At 40.4% G+C, this 21,230-nt stretch overlaps 1 protein-coding gene across 1 annotated transcript in view; it reads right to left on the bottom strand.

The window, feature by feature from the left end:
* LOC108492939 (transmembrane protease serine 11E-like) overlaps nt 1–21,230 on the bottom strand; it is a 39,883-nt gene that overhangs the window by 2,147 nt on the left and 16,506 nt on the right. The window contains exons 4-8 of the mRNA XM_017805797.1: nt 15,598–15,665; nt 12,219–12,382; nt 2,975–3,013; nt 1,159–1,354; nt 86–345 (exon numbers count right to left, since the gene is read on the bottom strand). Coding sequence (XP_017661286.1) covers nt 86–345; nt 1,159–1,354; nt 2,975–3,013; nt 12,219–12,382; nt 15,598–15,665 — 727 coding nt within the window. The remainder of the gene's footprint in view (nt 1–85; nt 346–1,158; nt 1,355–2,974; nt 3,014–12,218; nt 12,383–15,597; nt 15,666–21,230) is intronic.

Below are 21,230 nucleotides of genomic sequence, written 5' to 3'. Positions count from 1 at the left end.
GGCTACAGAAGTTATGTCAATTCAGTAGCAGATCAGAGCCACTGGTTACATACCATGCAGGTCACCTGGCAGACTCAGGACTCACCATCATTGGTAAGTGCTCCCCAGCCTGTTATGACAGCGTAAATATTGTAGGGAAAAGTCTGAGATGGCTCAGGCAGACAGACACGGTGTATGCTGCTTGTAAACTCGACTCGTTTAGAGAGCTGCACAAGTGCAATGTCATAGTCATGTTCTGGGTAGAGGTACTTTTCATGAATAATAATAGTCTTGACTGATCGCTTCAAGCTTGGTGGCTTCAAAAGAGCTCCAAAAGTAGCAGTCCACTTCTGAGGGTGAGTCATGCTGAAAAAAGTAAGAGTGCTGTAAGTATTTTGCTGTAAGTATATGTGTTTGGGACTAAGTTTGTTGGGCACCTTTATTGTAAAGCTCCTTCAAGCTGGTTCCCTACTAGATTCTGATGGCTTCCATCACTTTCCATAACAGTGTCTCCCACGGAACTGCGGGCTGCTGGTAGAAGAGGGCAATCCTGTGTTCCCTCCCCAACCACAGTCTTGTACTCCTCTCCTGCTCCTTGACCCTGATCTAACCGTTGTGTGGCCACAGGGTGTTCATCAAATCAAAAAGCTCTTCTGCTACGAAACTCTTCCTCTCTGTTACTGTTTTTGCACATTGATAATCTGTTCCATCAGCTGTTCCATCTTACAATGTCCTGTGGCTTCACAATTGCCATGCTTTAAACAAAGAAATGCTGGGCTTGCATGGTTGAATGGAGGGGTAGGAAGATGGGATGATAACTACTGGTAGTAGCTTGCAGTGGCAGAAACCTCATGTAACATGAAGGAGCACCTTTAAGAAATATGTAATGCAACAGGAAACAAATCCTCCACCATTTCAGTCACATTACCTTTTCTGCTCTTCTTTGCTCAATATGCCAAGTGACTACTGATTTCCACCCATACAATTACCAGTTCTGTTCCAAATCAGTCTTTAATTTCTCATTGAAATATTCAAGTGATGGGTCTGCTTAATCCTGACTTTTCTCCTTCAAAATTGTTCCTTTGGGAAAGAGTCAGGGGTGTGGTGCAAATCTGGAAAGCCACATAACTTGATACACAAGGGGCACATTCTGCTACAGATTCTAAGACGGGAACTTACTCTCTGAAGCAGTGAGCTGCAGATACAAGCCACGTGTTGCTGATGAGTGTTGCACCACAGCGATGGATGTTGTTGTACTGCAAACTAGCTTGCCATGGCCAGTCCCCAGTCTCTGCAGAAGACAATCCGCCAACTATTCGCAACGATGACGATTTTGCCATTGACTTGACCGATCTATTCTGCCGTAACCCACAGACTGTCAAAAAGGAGAAAGAGTGTATTAGCTGTTCTGCTGTTTAGTAAATATTCCTGCCGATGTCTGTGGAAAACATATGTAAAGTTACATACCATCTAGGTCCTCTAACAGTATTGACATCAACAAGAAAACGTACCATCTACCAACCCCCAAATCAGAGCTCCTCATGCACAACCCATTCTGTTAGAAGCCTCAATGAACAACTTACTATTATGGAAAGCCACGATGGTCAAAGATTCTGGCTTAGCTGCATGAGCAGCCCAATTCAGAAATCAAAACCTTCATTACACATCAAAGACAATTCCCCAATATAGAGATTGCCAACTTTAATGCCCCAGGTAATTTGTCATTAGAATAAAACATAAAAAAAGGAAAATATAAGATGGGAATGATCCAAGCCACAGGTTTTTACCATGCATACACACAAATTATATCAGCAAGATGTCACCTAGAAACAGATAACTGATCACTGAAGTCTGCAAGTGGACCTGGAGAGGCACTTCCAGCAAAGAGCATCACACTACTCCAATCAGAGGTGACAAAGGCATGGACACCTTCAGCATGGTGTGCATCCATGACACAGAAAAGTATTATCATCCAAACGCAGAGAGAAATGGAAATATCCATAGATTCAGCAACTAAACTCAGGATATTCAGGAGCAGCTGAAGCTCCCACGTAGCTTTAGAAACTTCCTCAATGAACAGACTTCCTATCAAAACAGCATTAAATCCATCTCACCTGGCCAAGACCCACTAGTTTTTGTCCAGGTCCCAATTCAGCTAGACATTAGGAAAGTTGACTGACAGGACTGTTGTGCCTGACATTAAAGCAGCCACCTAGCCCAAAATACTAAGTTTCTTTATTTATTGGAAGTCCTCCTTGCTCATTCAATTTTACTGTGTATACCTAGGAGTCATCTGAAATGTCTTCATTTTCATATGGAAACATGGCTTAGTCTCTGTATATCCAAGTGCACAATTGAGCAAACACATCATAGAAGCTCTCACTGTTACCAACAGCAACTGGATCAGGCTAGTAGATAAGCAAGTGTTGTGGACATTACAGTGCTCAGTCCTCAGTGGCTAGGTCCTGTGATCCTTTACAGCAGGGTTTATATTTAAGATGGTACTTTACACCTTCCAGATCAGCGCTACTGGAGGCAGAACCATGCCACAGGCACTTATGCAACAGGACTTGTGTGTCTCCTCTAGAGCTCAACCCTGGGAATTTTCATAGAGCCCTCAGCACTTGTTCTTTTCTCATTGTTCTTTCCTCACAGAATTGCTGATATTTTTAACAGAAGGAATATCTCACTACAAAAAAAAATTGACTAGGGAACTCTCCAGTGGGTGTGGACTTTTTCTGTAAGGGGTTTTTACCTCATCACCACTATTTTCAAACCAGTCTTCCTAAGTATCCCAGAAGACACTAATAAAACTGGCTTCCTTATAAACTGAGCAGTTTTTCCAAACACATAGTTCATCTATGTGTACTACAAAGTCACATTCATTAGACAGGGGGATAAGAAAAAGCTTTTAAGGGCCAGGAAAAGTGTTCAGAGACTCTTAATGCCAATTTTAAAAACGGAACATTTCTGATGTTTAAAAAACCTTACTTACTATCGTTGAAGAGGGCTTCTGCTCTTTTTGGCTCCACATCTGAAAAAAACAAACAGTCAGGGTAAGGCCAGGATAGCACAAAGCTTCCCATCTGCATGATTGTCCCATCTGGCAGCTATTTGAGTATAGGGCACCACAGGAGGCGTGGCTGAAGGGGCTGCTAGAGAAACCACTGAAGCTCATATGTGATCACATTCTTATGCTATCTGTCGCACTCCCTGCAGTGCTGCTGCTTGTTCTCCGGCCAGTATCCTCTGAGGAACAAGCACTCATCCTGCCCATCCTGCTGGACCCTGATGTTTCTGGAGGGGAGTAGAGACAAAACAAGTCCTGTATTACTCAGATCCACAATTTTCTTGGTGAGAAATTTTTGCAGTGGAAAGTTTTAAAGCTCCATTTTTTTTGTAAAAAAATCAACTGGCTGTGTTTTACACCAGTGTAAGGGCCAGAGGAGGTCTGGTACTCTCACTCTGTGACCTTCACTGCAGCAATGTGAGCTTACAATTGCAATGGCTCACTGTCCTTTCTCCTGTCTTATTGGTACACTATTAATACTAAAATAGATAGTTAATAGCAGTTTATCACATGGCACTGCAGGTTCTGGAAATACAGAACATGCAAGCTGTATGTTAATCGATAATACAGTCTGCTCATGCTGACAATAACAAGCATTGGCTCAAAGTCTAAAACTATCCCCCTCCTTCCAGAATGCTGTTTTTTATTATGGCTACCATTGTAGTTTCCAGCATTCAAACTATTTTAAAAATAATACTGTATTACTATATACCACATATATTAAAAAATAATAAAAACATTTTAAACCCCCCACAGTTTCAATGCATTTTTTAAATTACATAGATTATAATTTTGTTTAAATTATATAGATCCTTGTACAGCTTCAACAAGTTAATATTTCGTGGCTGGACAGCCTTTCTCAGCAGATCCCTGTCCTTCTCCACTAACTTCATATCTCTTTGCTGCTATACAGAATAATATCCTAGTTTTGATCCAAACCCACACCAAGTCAGGAGGAGTCTCTCTTGAATGCAAAGGGCTCTGGCTCACAGTTGTCGCCTGTTGGGTTTGTATCACGTGTGTTTTGCTTGAGGGCTTGACACTCCTTCAGGTATGCAGGGTGAATTGCCTGTTTGCAATCCACCAGTACTAGACATGTACTCATTCATTTCTTAATGTAACCTTAAGCAGAGTATGATAGGAAAAGAAAACAAACAGAACTCCGGTACATGCACAGCTTGACTGCAAGGAATGTTACAGAGCAAAGGCAGTGCTAGGGCTGCCATATGTGCATGCAACCACTGCTTTATTTTGTAAGGATAGGAGATGAGGTAAAATGGGACATCTATATAGCAACACAGTCTTATTCACTATGGACAGGAACAGTTCACATAATAAAGATAACTAAGTTTTACTAGTGGGCAAGCAACTACTTGCAAGGTCCCCTTTCAAGTAAAAGTAAAAATTCTCACTTCTACTTTCACAGCTCATATGAAGGAAGGAGGAAAAGACTAAAAGGGCAAGTAGTTTGCATCTCAGGAATGCTAGTTGTATTCTGTGAATTTCCATGGATAATATGGCTTGCTGTCTCCAAGATCCCTTACATCATACCAGAGAGTAAAAGCTAGGTCAGCAGAAGGATTCAGCAGCGGTATAAATACTGCTGTTTGCTGAGCTATGCGAAGGATTTGGCTACTTCACCTGTATGTTCATATTGGCAAGAAGTGCTGCGAAAAATCTGTCCCTACTTTTTAATTTCAACTATGATGAGCATCCAGTGTTTTCCTAGAAATTCATACAACCTTCAGAACTAGCTCATCATTTGAATCACTAATACATTCTAGATGGAAACTGTTAAGAAACCAACAAAAGTAATTCAAAATGAAAGAGGACCTTTTGCCAGTAAGTGCAATATTGATAACAATGTTTTTATAGCTTTTCTCTGGGTGGAGAGACATTTACCTCATAATGCCTAATTATAAAGCCTGCAGTCAATTATTAACACTTACATTATGTTGCAAAGCTCATCGAGAAGACAAAAGGAGCAACCAGCTTGTTCAAGTGCAGTGCCGGAAGCAATTCAATTGGCATGTTCTCACTGCATCGAGTTTTGCTGTGAGTCACACAGGTGTTCTGCAAGGCACCTGCCTATATCTCTGTTTGCCTTTTTTATGAGGCACCTGGAAAAAAGTACAAACCTCACATGGGCAAAATTTTACCCATTGCTTCCAGTTGAACTGACTTCTGTGTAATTGGAGAAACATGCCTTACACACATATGCTGCAACTCTGTACACCTTTGAATTTCAGCATATTTTATAATAAATCCCTACTATGCAGCTGATGTACTATCCTATCCACCCATTGCTGAACAGAAAAGGACGGTGATACCTGTCAGAAAATTCAGTGCTGTATTCACTAGGGGAGGGGCATTGCTTTGATTTAAAGGTTTGCCATATAAAGTGCCCTCACGCTTTATCCCATACTGGGAGCTGAAACACAAGTACTGATGAAAACACCACAGCAATGGAAAAAGCCTCAAAATAAAGGGAGTTTTTAAGACGTGAAAGCAAGTCTATCCGGCAGCAGACCTGGGAACCCATCATGCAGGTCAGGACAGGTGAAATTACGGGCACAATACCCAGGATGCAAACACCAAGGTGCCAAACCCAGAGCACACACATGTGTTTGGAAACCTGAATTAACTGACACTATTTTCATATAAGCCAAGCCCACAGTAGATCCCATCAAAAGCAGGGAGCACTTTGCGTTACACGATACAGCTGAAAATCAGGTTGCTTACTGGCTAACCTTGCTAGAGGTTTGCCTGCATTTGTTACTGGCTTCACATTTTGGCCTGGTCAAGAGCAGAGCTGTTCACACTGTGCCAGCCAGCGTGTTGTAAGCCCTGCCTTGAAGCAATCACTTGTAAGGCTCGAGAGACAATTTCGCAGCCCTGCTCATTTACTAGTTGCCCTAGTTGTTTGCACTACCAAGAAAAAGCATCAATTAGTAACAATTAAAGTGTCATTTCTTGTCCCAACCACATATGGCTGCAAAAGTAGTTGTTTATGCCACATTTAGGAAAACAGCGTTCAGGCTTCTACTGTAAACAAGAACAAGTTACACTTGAACATGCATTGCCTACCTGTAAAATGGAACTTGCTATTGAATTCAAGCTTGCTTAACATAAAAGAGAAAACTAATGTTTAAATTAAAAAATCACAGCAATCTACCGAAATACAATTTAGGGATGGCATCTCTCAGAAGAAGGCTCTGTTCTCCAACTGGAGAAGCAATTTTGTTATTACAGTTATTTTGCAAATTTAGTAAACAGAATAACTCTAAAACACATTTCAACACACTTAAGTTTTTCATTTCTGACTAGTGAGAACAGTGACTTGCAGTTACTATTTAAGGTTAATAAATTATCAGTAAATAACTTTTTTACTCTTCAACATATGTGCTTGAGCAAACATGGAAGGAAAAGAGGAGTAAGCAAGAACAGGAAAGCATCTTTGTTTTGGTAACTGTTTGTATGCAATAATCAGTTAAGGCCCAAAGTCCGTGGATCTATTTGGCAGCCATCTAAATGTTTGCATGTTCATAACTACCTGCAGAGTGAATGTGACATTTTATCTCTGAAGGATTCGGAAATTCCTATGGAAAAATGTGCTCACTTTTCCATGTCTCTAAATAATATCAGTGTCACTGATATGAAAGAATCAGCCTTTTGTCTGCTGCCTCATTTCATTTTAGCCACAGAGTTCAGTGTTTATATTAAAGAGAAAATAACAGGCAGAACCCTGTGACATAAGAGAATCAGACATTATGTTGCATAGTGCAAGCAAGGCAAGCAAATATATTATAAGAGGATATTATGAATTTTCAGTGTAGAAAGGGCCAGAGATGGCTACAAAATTAAAGGTGATAAATTTGTTTTAAAAATCTGATACAGTTTTACCCAATTACATAATTTTTCACAGATATTGATTCCCAAAAGAAACTTGATTTTCTATAAAGGGTTCCACATGTGATTTTCTATATGTGAAAACATAACTTCTAGTCTCAAAGGCAAACTGCATGTTTCATCCTCTGTTACATCAAGTTCCCACAACTTGCTTGTCTAAACTGTGTTTTCACTCAGAGAAGACAAGGTAGAGAGTATCTTAAAAGGAGAGGGAGGAGAGGGTTGTAAACATAAATAAGAAAAAGTATGTGCTTCAATAGTCATGACACATTCTTGGACATGCATTTGAAGCACAGCTTTATGAAATGCACCAGGGAGTAGAGGAAGCATTTTTCCTGCTGTCCTTTGCCACATTTTAATAACGACTACCTTGAAAGGAATTACGAAATTCTCAGGTGCATCAGAAACAGGAGGCTCACCTCGTTCAGTGTTATGTAGGGTAACAACAGTGCATACAGGCAAAAAGAGGATCCCTGGCAAGTTTCAGTAGGTCACCAACCTGGGCACCTGAGAGGAATGTCACAGAGCACATCTGTCCTGCAGTGTAGACAGAGGTGGGGATAATAGTTCTACTCTAATGCTCTTTAATTATATTAAAGACTATGAAGATCTGAAGTACTGGAGGGAAATGGGAGTGAGACCAGGGAAGAGCAAATTCAGTTGTGTTCCAGAAACTGTACCCAAAAAGAACTGTAGGAATTTCCTACAGTTTCCTACAGTTTCCTACAGAAAGATGGCAAAACACGAGCTTTGGGATCAGCAGGAAGGTCATGCTCTTGTGTGGTTATGTAGCACACACATCCTAAAATGTCTCCCCACTAACCTTCCAATACTCTCACTGCTCTCTCAAGAGAAATTACCTCCCCAGATTTAGGCACCCTGGTAGAAGTAGCAAAACATGGCTTAGATACAGGTGATGCAATTCTCATTCCTTCAGCAAGGTAGAGTAACCCGATAGAGACAAGACAAATGCTTTGTGCCTCTAATTGTCCCTGTCACCCAACCTTTCGCTCTCTACTGATGTTCACTGGACCTGTCCTCACATATATGACTCCCCCACCATCTCCCATCAACCACATCTTAGTTCTGTCCATGTGGCAGACAGAGGTCCAACCTCACAGCATACTTACAAGTCCATCCAGTTGTCCTGCAGCCCGAGAAGGGGTCTGCTATGTACCACTTCTGTGGCATGAATCCAAACTGATATGGTTTTTAGCATTATTTTTCTTCCTGACCTACATTCATGTCCCAGCTGCAATCAAGGTTTTACTACATTAAGGGCAGCCCAAATTACTTGCAACCTCTGCAGGCACAGCAAAGAAAGGGAAAACCAAGATTTGAGTGAGAAAATCAATTAAATTAAACTGTCTGGGTCATCTGAGAAGTCAGGCTTCTGCTTAATTCCTTTACACAAGCATGTCCTTGCAAAATATTCATTTTAAAATACATTTCAATCATCCTCTCTAGACTCTTACTGAAATGTACCACCTTGTGCCAAACTAAAGGCATCAAAGTGGAGGAATATCAGATCTCCACTGCTTCTCAACATACAGATGCATGTCCGGTTCTACTCCCCCAAGCTGCTGTTGTGGCTGGTAAAATGCAAAAATCTAGACTGCTATATACATTATTTGATGTGACACATTCCTCATCAATCCTGTCAGACACTCATCTGCATGTCTCCCACAGAAGACTCCATAAAGAAGTAAGAATCTGTCTGCCAGGTTCTGTACTTTGCAGTTGTTAGGAGCCTTAGCAAGCCTCAGATTCCAGATAAATAGAAACAATAACAGTTGACTTGTTGATCAAAACCAATTCATGACTCATTGTTCATGGTCAAAATCCTTGGCTGTGCAACAGGTGGGAATGCTTCCTACTCACTTTCGACAGTGCCAGTGATCTTGCAACCAGCTGCTTTCTGACGTCAGAAGTACATTCCCAAAAATACATTTTGGGATACTTCCAGCCTACTCAACAAAGGGAAATAGTGTGGCAAGCTGCTCTACACTGTGTTTCCTAGGGATCCAGGCTGTCAGGTGACTCCACCTCTAACCAAGAAACCCTGGGGAAAATACATCAACCTTGTAGGAGACCTCTTTGATGCCAGAACTGTACAGAGCACAGACTGCAACACCTTCTTGCAGTGCCAGTGGAAGAGCAAGTCCTAACATGGGTGTTTCCAAGTCATCTGACACTTTGATATCTCACTTTGATGGCCCTTGTTCTGCTGTTCAGAGAAGATAGGACTTAGTTTGCTTGATTCCTCACTGAAAAATATTTGGGCTTCTATGGGGTTTGTACACAAGTGCAGAGAGTTCTATCAGTTCCTATTTTCTATCAAAGCCAGAAGGAACGTCTGGACATACGCTGTCCTTGACCAAGGGACTATGATGTCTAGCTAAATAAGAAAACAGGAAATTCAGTAGTAATACATCTGAAGATACTCTGACAGAAACATATTTTTGCAGCCCTATGTAAAGAAAATCTACTGTTTAGTGAGAGACAAACCAGAGACAATATTATGTTGTTTTCCTTTAAGTTTTGCACATTTGCTATTTTTTCACATATGTATGATCAAGCCCTCTTTTTGAAAAAAAAATTAACTCATAAAACATTGACAGTTTAGATTTTTTTCACCTCTTTATTTCCAATCCTCGGAAATGCAGAGGCAAAGCAAGTTGTGCCCCTGAGCTGACAGACTACTTAATGTTGTAGTGGTGCACTGAACTGCAGCTGAAGGTCCCAAGTGTTGCACTCAGTTTGGAGGAGTTTGTTGGAGCTGATTCTCAAGCAAATACTTTTGACTGAAGCACAGGTTGAGACATGCTGTTGAACAAGGTGATTATTTTGGGGGAGGAAGACTTAAGGAGGTTCCCTTAATCAGACTCCCCCTAGCATGCAATATAAATAAGTGCCTGACCTGCATTTGTTTACCTAGTTAGCCATGCTTAGCTAAACTGAGCTATATCATGGCCCCTAAATCAGAACCTTTTGATAAGGTGATTATTTAATGATTTTTTGGGCTCAGTTCAGCGCACACTGGGTCTCACCTAAAAAATCCATTGCGCAGGCTCGAAGGGTAAAGACCTTTCTCAAATCTTCGCTCGCGAAGACTGGCCATACAATACAAGGTTAATGATTTTTTACAAGTCATTATGAAAATGTTCTGGGATTGCCTCATGATACGCAAGGGCTACAGTAGGCAAAAAGGTACAATGAAGCAAGATTTAGAAAGGTGCCTGCAGAGCATGGAAAAAATCTGGGGTTTCCTTGGTTTAAATACTAATAGTGGACAGGATATTTCAGGAGGGAAGAAAAAGGTAGGAAGTGCAAAACCTAGATTCTTCTCTGGACTTCTAGGACCTGTTTAAAATTGTCACTTCTCCCTGGTGTGAGGAATAAGACCAGTGTTATAAATTGAGACCTGCATGTTCTCTAAAACCAGAGGAGTGCTCCATTCTATACTCTTCACTTGAGTCAACTTGATTTTCTGAAAAGGCAACACTAACAGTAGCTTGCCAAAGTCTCATAGCACTGCTGAAATCATGTTAGCAAAGAAAGATCAAAAATATTTTTGGACGACCTTTTATTGTTGTCTCTTAGAAATGTCAAAGTATTGTTTATGTTCCTTTGTGTCACCCGTAACAGTTGCACAATGTAGTGAGTAGCTGACCTATGTAGTCAGTGCTATATTGTTAGGCTGGGAAAGATAAGAAAAGCAACACAAAGTTTATCACACAGCTTTGATAAAGTAACACAGAGATGCCATCTTTTACTGAGACTAAATATTTAATGAAAACTTTGTGATTCAATTATATCAGAAAATGTTTTAACTATCTACTAGTTACCGTAACAGCCCTGGTGCAGTTTGAGGTCAACTAAAACAGTTTTGAGTCACTTCCCACATTTACCAGACTGAATAAAAGCAGCTAATCAGATAACTCAATAAGATCACAGTCTTTTTTTAACAAGCATTTTTGTACTCTTTACAATTTTATCCATTATGTTAGGCACCAAATTAAACTGAAGATTCAAAATTCAATAACCCAAGACCTGGCTGTCTAAAAAACCCGAAAACTCTTTGAATCTTTCTGATGCCCATGCAGTATTTCTATCTGGGAAAAATTACCTGTGCACTTTGTTGAACAGGAACTACTGGCATTTAAACAACACTGCAGGGAAATGGTGATTCTTTGCCCAGAGGGATGTCACCTATTATCCTAACCCATTCCAATGAGGAAGACTGGTTGGCCATCAAGAAACAACAGGTGTGTAACAACTCATATTTGAGTTTCATTGCATTACCCCAATGCAATGTGCCCAGTTCAAGCACCGAGAGGCAGAACAAGAAGTTGCTCCTGCTTATTTCTGAGTGGGAGGAAGTCTGGATCCATCCAGCATGGAATCTGGCCCAGGTTGTTCTCTAAATACAGCTGTCTAGCCTCTGCATATCTCTGCTGAGTTAAGTAGTCTGGTGTGGAAAAGCAAGCAGCAAGTACCAACCTACGTACTATACTGTCACCCTTGCACTTTGGAGTAAGCAGGTCTGCAAAAAAAAAATGGAACAAGTATCTGACTCTTTCTGTCAACCAGCAACTCATTCTTGAAAAGTCTGACACCCAGAAAAATTGCTGACTACATATAACTGAAGCCAAGACAGAGACAAGACTCCACACCTGCACAAAAATTCTGTAGCAGAACTGGAGAAGATAGTGCAGTTAATTTTCGTATCCTGCAGATGCGAGTCTGCTTTGCAAAGAAGGGGATAGAATCCTCAGCCGAGAAGTCACATAGATAAGAATATTTTCCCTTTCTTTCCCTTTACCCTGGGGAACTTGCAAGGATTTTGATCATCCCACCAAATGTTATTTTTTCAGTGCATTGGCTGTTTCTCCACTATACTTCCTGCATTTTCAGGCTCTTCAGAGAAGCAAAGACATAGAGAGCATGGCTATGTTGTTGTGTGCTGAAGCACTGTGGTAAGGCTCCTACTCATTACCATGATAGTAGCATAAAGTTGGTACTGCAGTTTGGAGGAGAGCTGAGGCTGTACTGCAAAGTCACAGAACTGCTCCCATTTATCCATATTTAAGACATTTTTGAAAGACTTGGGGATGGGGGTTATAGATTATTCTAACTTAATTAGCAGGAAAGACTGTTATTCAGACTCAGTAACAGCTATCATCAAAAGGAGAAAAATCAAGTCCCACCAATTAGAAAACTACAAGAACTACCTTTAAGAGAGATGTAATATACTTACTTGAGATGGTAGAAGATCTGACATTTATTCTCAGAGGCCCTGTGTATTTTTTCAGTCCCCTCCGTAAGATCCTTTGAACTCTTTGTCTCAAGACTTCTCTAGAATCCGTGGCGGAGAACCAGAATGTGAGCAAAGCCTCTGCCATCACACCATCAGCATCTGGGCTACAAACCAATGAAACAGTCTGGTTACCTTCAGCCCATTTCTGCACTTCTTAGCTTTTGTCTTAGCTCCTGTAGCAATGGCAATGTAACATAAAGGATAAGTTTTCAAACATTTGTACATTTTTGAGAGAAGGAATTTCCAAAAGAAATCCAAGCAAATGCTGAACAGTCAAACATATCATAGGCTAGAAGAAGGTATGATACTTTCTGTGAACAAATGGCCAGACCCATTTTATAATGGAGTCTAAAAAGCAGTCGCTGACTACATGCTTGGGACACGAGCAGGAAGGAATGAACCAATTTGATTGCAATGAAAAGCTGGATACACAGCACTTCAGAAACATCAGGGAGATGATTAATGGTATCTAAACCGACTTTTCCAATGCCCTGTATATACACAGAATAAAAATTTCCAATCATCATCAAAAAGGTACTTGAGCAAAGGGGAAAGACCACACAGCCTACTTCCACTACTGCAACCTCTTGGGAGAATGTTCCTAATAACCTCGTGTTGTGCAACAATAAATGAAACTCGGCAACATACCCACAATCTACTTATTACACTCAAAGAGATGGATCACAGAAGGGGCCTTTAGCACCTCACTGAAAAGTACAAATGGCACCCACACTGAGACACACAATTTCACAGTTTCTATGTAAGATAACAGAAAAGAAAAGGGAGGGAAATCTTTAACAGGTTGAATTCACCTGGTAGTAGTATTTCTTTTTCCTTAGAGCATCAGATACTGCAAGAGACGGAGTGCTAGACTACAGACACCAAAGTGTCTAATCTGGCATAGTAAATCTTGCTCTGTGGTTGCAGATGGTTTATCCCTGGTCATTACACAGAGAAGATAAGAGCTTGCACAGAGAAACTTCTCTTCTGTGCCTCCTCCCACCTGAGCCAAGAAGCAATAACACAAGCCACAGCAGGTGAAATCACAGTTACTTCATACAGGCGGAAAGCTACAAGCAGGTTGCTCTGTCATTAGACAGGAAAGCAAAAGAGAAGATGTCCCAGTTATATCTCACTGCCTTGGAAATTCATAATTATATAAAGAAAAAAATAGAAGACAGGTAGCTTATATACAAGTCATGTGATCAGGCTATGATCTTTGAAACAAGCTCATACCAATATGAAACAGACATTCCCAATATTGCCAGTGAAGGGAAGTAAAAGGCCATGTGTTAATGAGCACACCAAAGCATACCAAGTGTTTTGTAGCTGACCAGAAAGACACACTCCTTGCCTCAAGGATCTCATAATTGAGACTGAGTAGTCATACATGAACTTTCCAACAGACTGTTTTTTCCATTTGTGCCAACTTCAGCATGATTACCACTCCATTTATTTTCCAGATATTATCTGATCCAACTGTGGGTGTTGCTCTGCATTTCTGAGGTGTTCCTTCACCTCTCCCCCCACTCCTCTTCCTGTGCTATGCCACACTGGAATTACCATATCAACTCTTGCAAGCACACCACGCCTCTCGAAACCCTCGGGTAAGTACAGCCCACTTTGAATCACTTATTATATAGCAAAGATCCAGAGCCAAAGACACCTAGTCAAATTAGTATTGTCTTTCTCAGTGAGCAGTAGTCATTATTACTAATGCATTATTTATACCGAGACAAAAAATATGCACAGTACTTTCCAAGTAAACTCACACCAATGACCCTGTTCAAAACACCTTGCAGTCTGAGCCCTAGAAGAGGCATAAAGCTTGTATATGTGAAAAAGTGAACAAGCTTTGGCGCATACAAGTCTTGCATCCAACACAGCAAACACCATAGCAAGTACCTCAGTCTGTCCTTGGGAACAAGAAGTAATGAAAAATATTACTTGTCCCTACAAATTGGTCTCTCGGATCCTTAAATCACCCTGTCTACACTTGCAACACTCTAGTATCAAAAAATACCCCTAAAGCTACATTCAAATAATGACTTACGTGTAACTGGGGATTAAACTAAGGTAGAGGAAGAGGCAGGATGTCACAAACCGTGTAAGAGCAAGGAGAAATACTTTCACAAGAATTAGATCTTTAGATCTTATTAGATCTTAGTCTTGCAGCTTTAGCCTGCGATAGTGTAGACATTCAAGTTTTACATGCAAAGCGATGGGCACTGTCACTCTCCCGAGTATTGCAATAGACAGTTATATAATACCTTAGCATTGCAATAGACATATATACAAAAAGGTCATTTTCAGCATTCAACAGTGGTAAAGAAATCAAATTAAACATTAGGCTTTTAGCAGTTAAACAGAGAATAAAAGAGGAAAAAATGTGCCACATTGCTCTGTGATAATCCCAACCACGGGTCTGACCCCTTCATCTCAAAAAGCAGGAACAGGAGACCTGAAAGAGATACAGAACAGGCAGTTCCTGCAAAGAATGGCGAAATAGGATCGGACTTTCAACTGAAAGAAAAGAGTGGATCTTATGGGATACAAGAGAGAGAAGGGATATGATGGGAGTGTCCAGTATCACTAACTGCATGGAAAGGAGGGGTAGTGATCAACTTTTCATCACCTCTTCCAGTACAAGAACTAAGGACCATTGAATGATCTAAAGAATCATTGAATGATTCACAAGTCCTTACTAAAGGACCGAGGTGCATGGATTTAAAGAGTCCAGGAGACAGTGGACAAGTCCTTGGAAAATAACTACACCGCGGGCTGCTAAACAAACCACAACCTCTTCAAGAAACCCAAAGTGGTAAATATGCGAAAGCAGGGAGCATACCAAGGAGCAGTTGTTGCAATCAACACGTCTGTTGTGCTGCTGCTATTCCCCAGGCACCTACTTATGCCCATTCTTAAAGCCACAATGAGAAGTGGGACCTTCTGAATCAGCACAGCCCAATTTTACTTGGTATGCCCAGGAAAACAGCAATACAAGAAGTGGCATCTGCATTACAGTGAAAGAAATAGTTTTGTAAATGCTTTTTATTTTTAGATAGCTTTAGTTATGTTTGCTTTATTAGCTAAAGCTTGCTCAAAATCTGAACACAAACTTGTATAGACTTTGGATTGACTGAAGTTTGTCTTCTGCATCAAGATCCAAAAGGAGGGCATGGTTCAAAACAAGATTATACTCAATTAGGGATTATGCTCTGGTGTTACATACAATACACTTTACTGAATCAGATCTAGCTGGGCTTGTTGTAAATTTCATTTTATCTCAGCTGCTTGCATTTATTATTATCTCACATACCTCACTCTGATTAAGCGTGAACGGATGTATTTTTTCCTTAAAATGGAATTGTAAAATGTCTTGTCGATCTGTTGAAAAAAGAAAAATATAAGATAACAAAAAAAGGAGGGAAACAGACATATTGCTGGAAGGAGCATTCAGAAAATAGTATTCAATTACAAACTCACAGCTTACAGAGGCAAGAAATGTAATCCAGCCCAGCCTCTAGATAACATTTGTTACAGACCTTTCCTAACCATCTCCCATTTGACCTAAGGCACATTATAAAAAGCAAGCTGATTTTTCTAAATGTCCTGTGACTACATCAGTGTGCCACTACAGTGCTGCCTCATCCAATCCCAGGCATAATGAGAAATATATAAATATCCTTGGGATACACTGCTGCAGTCTCCCAAAACACAGCCTTCTAAAGATGGCCCACAGAAACGATAGAGTATGCTGTGCTCTGCAGAGCCTCTCTTGTAGGGGTCCTTTCTGATACAACATTTATCCTTGGTTCTATAGAAATCTATAGCAAAGCTACCAGTGATCTCAAATTATGTCCCCCTATCGCCCTTGTAATTTTCCACATGCTAGAGGAATTGTCAAGCAACTCTCATCAGAAACTGGAAATCTAGGACTTGTAAGGAATCAATCTCCAACTGACATCTTTATTGGTGCCTGCTTAACCACATCCTGCTTTAGGCTGAATGTCATCTCGAGATTGCGTGATCAGACTGAGACAGCACAGTGTGATATCACATGACATGAAATTCTGCCAGGAATGGCTCAGAATCACTGAAGGATTGAGAAATAGCAAAGTCACTAGTGAGTTTTGCAGCAACTCCTCCTATCAGCAAGACACAGTAAATTGAACATATCCTGTAAACATCAAATGCATTACAGGAAAAAATACATAGAAATGCTTTACAACATCATGAAAGTAGTCTTTTTTGTGGTTTTTAGTCCATGAAGGCAGTCTGATTTACCCAAGTCTCAAGATGTTCTGCTTTCCAAAGGAAATTGAAAAATAATGGTTCTCAAACTTCTAGTACATTGAAATCTTTCAGATATGGAAACAAGCGTGTAAGCACGAAATCTGGGGTTGATTCATCCCAAGGAACACGAAACACCTCTTTTCCAGCCTTGGTTGTTGTAAGATGAAGCCTCATGTCATTACACAGTGATATATCAAAGCAGAATAATTTCAAATTGAAAATTGCACGTTTTATTTTTTAAGGTTATTTTAAGCATACATTAATAAGGAAAAAAAGAAACTTTCTTAATTGTCATACATTGAGCTGATGTTTTATCTTGCTGTTACTGGCAATTATCTGCAATTGCTTTGGCATTTGGAACAGACAAAATTCTATGGAAAAATACATCACCTACAACAAACTACTGTATATATGCAGAATGTGCTTTCTCCCGTTGCTTTGCAGATGTCCGGCTGCTACCACTGCACTTTACGAGGCATACAGTTAGAAATAAAGTGTTTTTATTTCCTGTAACTCTGCAGCCTGTTCCACTGCTATCCCCCTTGGTTATTGGAAGTATTTGCCATTAGGCAAAAGGGGATTTGTTTTGCTTTGGTGTTTTTAATTATAACATTTGCTTATCGTTTCTGTCAGTGTTAACTGCTTCACTGGTGATTGTGTAAGTAGAAGCATGTAGCTAAGCAGCACTGCCAGCTTTGTGGCATGCAGTGGCATGTGCTATCTTTGACTGCACTGCCTCTGAGAACTTTTGAGATCTCTGGGACAGTGACTTCTTTGCAGAGTGCTTTGCAATCAAAGAGAGCCCTGAGCTGGGCTGAGGCACACCTCAGGCTTCTACATTGCCAACAAGTAAAGCAAAAGCAGAGTGACTTTCAGCTTGGGACTGAAGAGGGCAAGAATTCACAATCCCTTGCAAGGGAGGATTAAGTCAGTATGACATTCCCAAATCCTTTATCTCCTCTTGACAGCTGTGTTTTCGAGGTACCTGTACTGTCTCAGATGGCAAGTTTTTTTCCTAAACTTTCTATCTGCATTTCTACAGCAGATATAGGGATCCTTACTTCTGTCACCCATTCTCTTATGTATCTGTTTTTTCAGCCTAAGCAGCTCATGTGACTGTGTTTTTTGTACTCCCAGCATGTCCAGCTTTCTCCTTTTCTCCTCAGCCTGGATCACTTCCAGGATGTTCCAGACAGTCTGATCAGGAACACCTCGTGTTGCAGGAGACAAAGACTTCCAGTGACATCTGACAAAACACAACTCCACACAGTACTTTTTTACAAAAAGAATCTAGGAAGTCCAAATGCAACTGACCTATCTGCAACAGACACTGTTTTCAGAAAATTAAATCCAAAATGGATTTAATTTAAGTTTTTTGGAGTATGGTAGTTAGTTCTATGGAGTGAACAGGAAGCAAGCAATTTAAAATGATACCAAAATTACTAGATTTGTGTTACTGCCATTTCTCTTTCATATCTGATTGAGAAAGTAGACACACTTCCCACTTGTCACTAGTTTTCCCATCCTTAAGAGTTGCCCTAGTATTACATCACCAACAGACAAAGAAGTCACTGGAGAGTGGTTTTGTTTTCAGTGAGCCTTTCAGAGCCTTTACCACCTTCAAACGTGACCTAGTGTTTTTCACTTTTGTGATCTGCTGTATTTTATCAGGAAAGAAAGTCTACCCAAACTTCTGCACTGTGGCCCCTGTCTCTCACCTGCTGATGAATTTTTTACAAATATGACCCAAATTTCTTCTTTCCTTCAACAATGATTTTGGTAACTGAATTATTAACATTAATCTTTATATTCATACAGAGTTTATGCAAGAGGAAAAGATGTAGGAGTGTGACTTCAGATAGCAACTTTCAAAGATTAATGTTCTGTATCAGGTTTTACTGTTCATCTTCTGATAAACATTTCTCTCCAGCCTGCTTATAGCTTTCTTTTCAGCTTGAGTCACAATCCTGGAAGCAAAAGCAACTAGAACTTTGTCCAGTAACTAGTGGGACCTGGCCCTGCTTGAGAGAAGCATGTACACTCATTTTAAAGATTTTGATTTGATTACAACACTCAAAAGTGACACTATCATGACCAGATCCCTTAAATGCACCACTGATTAAGTACATCTCATTTGTTTTCCTGGTCCTTGTCTAGCAGCAGCTCAATGGTGACAGTTTCTGCTGCTGCTGCGGGCAAAGTCTATGAGCATTCTTAACCAAGTGCCAAGTCCTGTTCCTTTCAAGTGAGCAGCATTTTCCTGACAGCTTTTATTTTAGCATTTGTCCAAACAAGATTTTCTTTAAGCTAATATTTGCTGGCTAGTTTAGCTCAATGACATCTGGTATTTCCTCAGTTTAATTTCATATCCTTTATCCTTTTTACTAAACTTCTCTCTGTGCACTATGATTTTCTAAGACAGACTATACTTCATTCCTGAATGCTGGCCCATCCAATATAGTAACTAATAATGGCTAGTACCAAAGATGCAGTAAGGGCAAAAATATCCCACGTGTACAAACCTAGCCACAGAATTTTTTTCCTTTTTCCTTGCAGCCAGAAGTTGCTTTATACGTTGATGAACAAGCCTTCTTTTCCTATCCCATTTTGAATAACTCCAGATCTCATCATTATGCACTTTTTCTTGTGTTGCACCATGCCTAACCCTCTGAGGCCTGTGAGTAACCTACTAAAATCTTTGTGATTTCAGAGTCACCCAATATACCCTGCCTCCCTGGGACACAAAAAAACCCTAAGCTCTGGAAGTAAGTCACATGACAGGGATCCCCTCGCTCTGGTGTAGTATGGAGCTGACATGAGCTGGGCTTGCCCAGATGTGTAGCTGGGTCTGGAAGGGACCCAGCAAGGTGAGCAGTGTCAGGCCCTTGCTTTCTCCCACCAAACACTGCTCTGTCACTGCATTCAGGGTAACAGGATTTATCAAAACGTTTTCTTAAATCTAGTTTGATAGAACTTTCCTCTTAAGTATTTGCTGAACCCACTGAATTACTTGCATGGGATATTCAAAAGCATTCAGTAGGTTTGGGAGCACAAATCATCTTGTTGCTCAATAGTATTGCATTTTTGCCTGCTGCCAGTTCAGTCCTTCAACAGCTATCCTCATACTACATTCTTCCTCTTACTTCACTAGCTGCTTAGGGTGTAAAGCCTATTATTAGTGATTTTTAAAGCTCTTTGACTGTAAATATTAATTGGAACCTGCCACTTGCTTCAGTGACTCTCCCCAGATTACAGCGCAACCGGCTGAGATCCCCAGAGCTGCTCATAATGTAAATCCAGTAGGAGCTCCCTGACATTTTTCCTGCCCTGATTTCAACTAAGGGGTTGAGAGAGGACATGAAGAGAAATAATGACAGGGACAGCAAAAAAAAAAGAACCTGGCAGTGTCCTAAACCAGGATATGGACATCACACTCTCCTTGGAAGCAGACATATCAATTACTACACAATAGCCCTACAGCCACAGTCCTCGTCCAGGGTGAAGAAAATGGACCTGAAGGAGAGTGAGTGTAATAGTCCATGTGCCTACATCAAACCAGAATATCAGAAACTTTCCTATCAGAAACCACACATTCACAAAGACAGCATGTGTCACAGCAGGCAAGGGCTGTGTGATCCCAAATATCTGTAAATGGTATCACAAACTCTTCACAGGGTTTAAGCTGACCAGGCTCCTGAAGCTGAGGATTGAGTTAGCACTGCCTGAATGCACTAAAATAAGGTGTTCAGCTGGATGGTTCCTGGAGGTGTCAGCTGCAAAAGAGGAATAATTGTCCTTGTACAGTAGTTCCTAAAAAGATTGGTCTTTCAGATAAAAGAAATTAAGAGGACTAATACATGGCATTAATGTCAGGATTTAAAGTACCATGCTCATGCCTAGTGCAACCAATTTCAAAGGCATGTAATGACATGACTGTTTCATTATAGTGACAGCTGGAATTAAGGTCACCTGAGTATTCCCGTTCCTCCTCCCTGCTTTCAATTATCCATAATTAGCTTCCTAAAACTTTCACACTGCTATTGAAATTTTGTCCACTTAGAGAGGCGATTTTTCCAGCTTTTGGAGAGAAAATTGAATTTGGAAAGAAAACCACCTGTGCTGATATCCAGAGAAGGGCTTTGTGTTTAGTTCCCCCCCACGCCCTCCAAATAATACACTTTTCCCAGGAAAATGACTGTGTGCCCACTGGGTTTTTTTAAGTAATGCTTAGAGGTAAGGAGCTGAAATACAAGAGCAAATGCCTCTTAGGAAAAGAATAGTTTTATGAAATCTAAGGAAGATCGTGGTGGTGTATTCAGCTTGCAAGTGCCCAGATACCATCAACCACACAACTTCAGTATTGAATTTGGATTCTCACTTTTGAAAACATCAGGTTCTAAGCAACCACTCTCTTGACTAGCCAGATTTTGATCAGCAGTTCACATCTTCAATCACTTCATTGATATAATTACCTGCAAACAATGCAGTAATTCTGGATTGTGGATATATAATTAAGATAAGGTTCTACCCTTAATCATACACACTATCGATAGCTGCCCTTTACATCATTTTGAATTCCTTTTCCAGCTCAGGTTTGCATCCATTTTCCTTGTGCACATTTTTTAGATTTTTATGACACACACTGGAACTAAATTA

The sequence above is a fragment of the Lepidothrix coronata genome, unplaced genomic scaffold (assembly GCF_001604755.1).
Source record: "Lepidothrix coronata isolate B3197 unplaced genomic scaffold, Lepidothrix_coronata-1.0 Scaffold13, whole genome shotgun sequence".
NCBI lineage: Eukaryota > Metazoa > Chordata > Aves > Passeriformes > Pipridae > Lepidothrix > Lepidothrix coronata.
The sequence above is the reverse complement of the archived record's forward strand: the minus strand, read 5'-3'. Positions and strand labels throughout refer to the sequence as shown.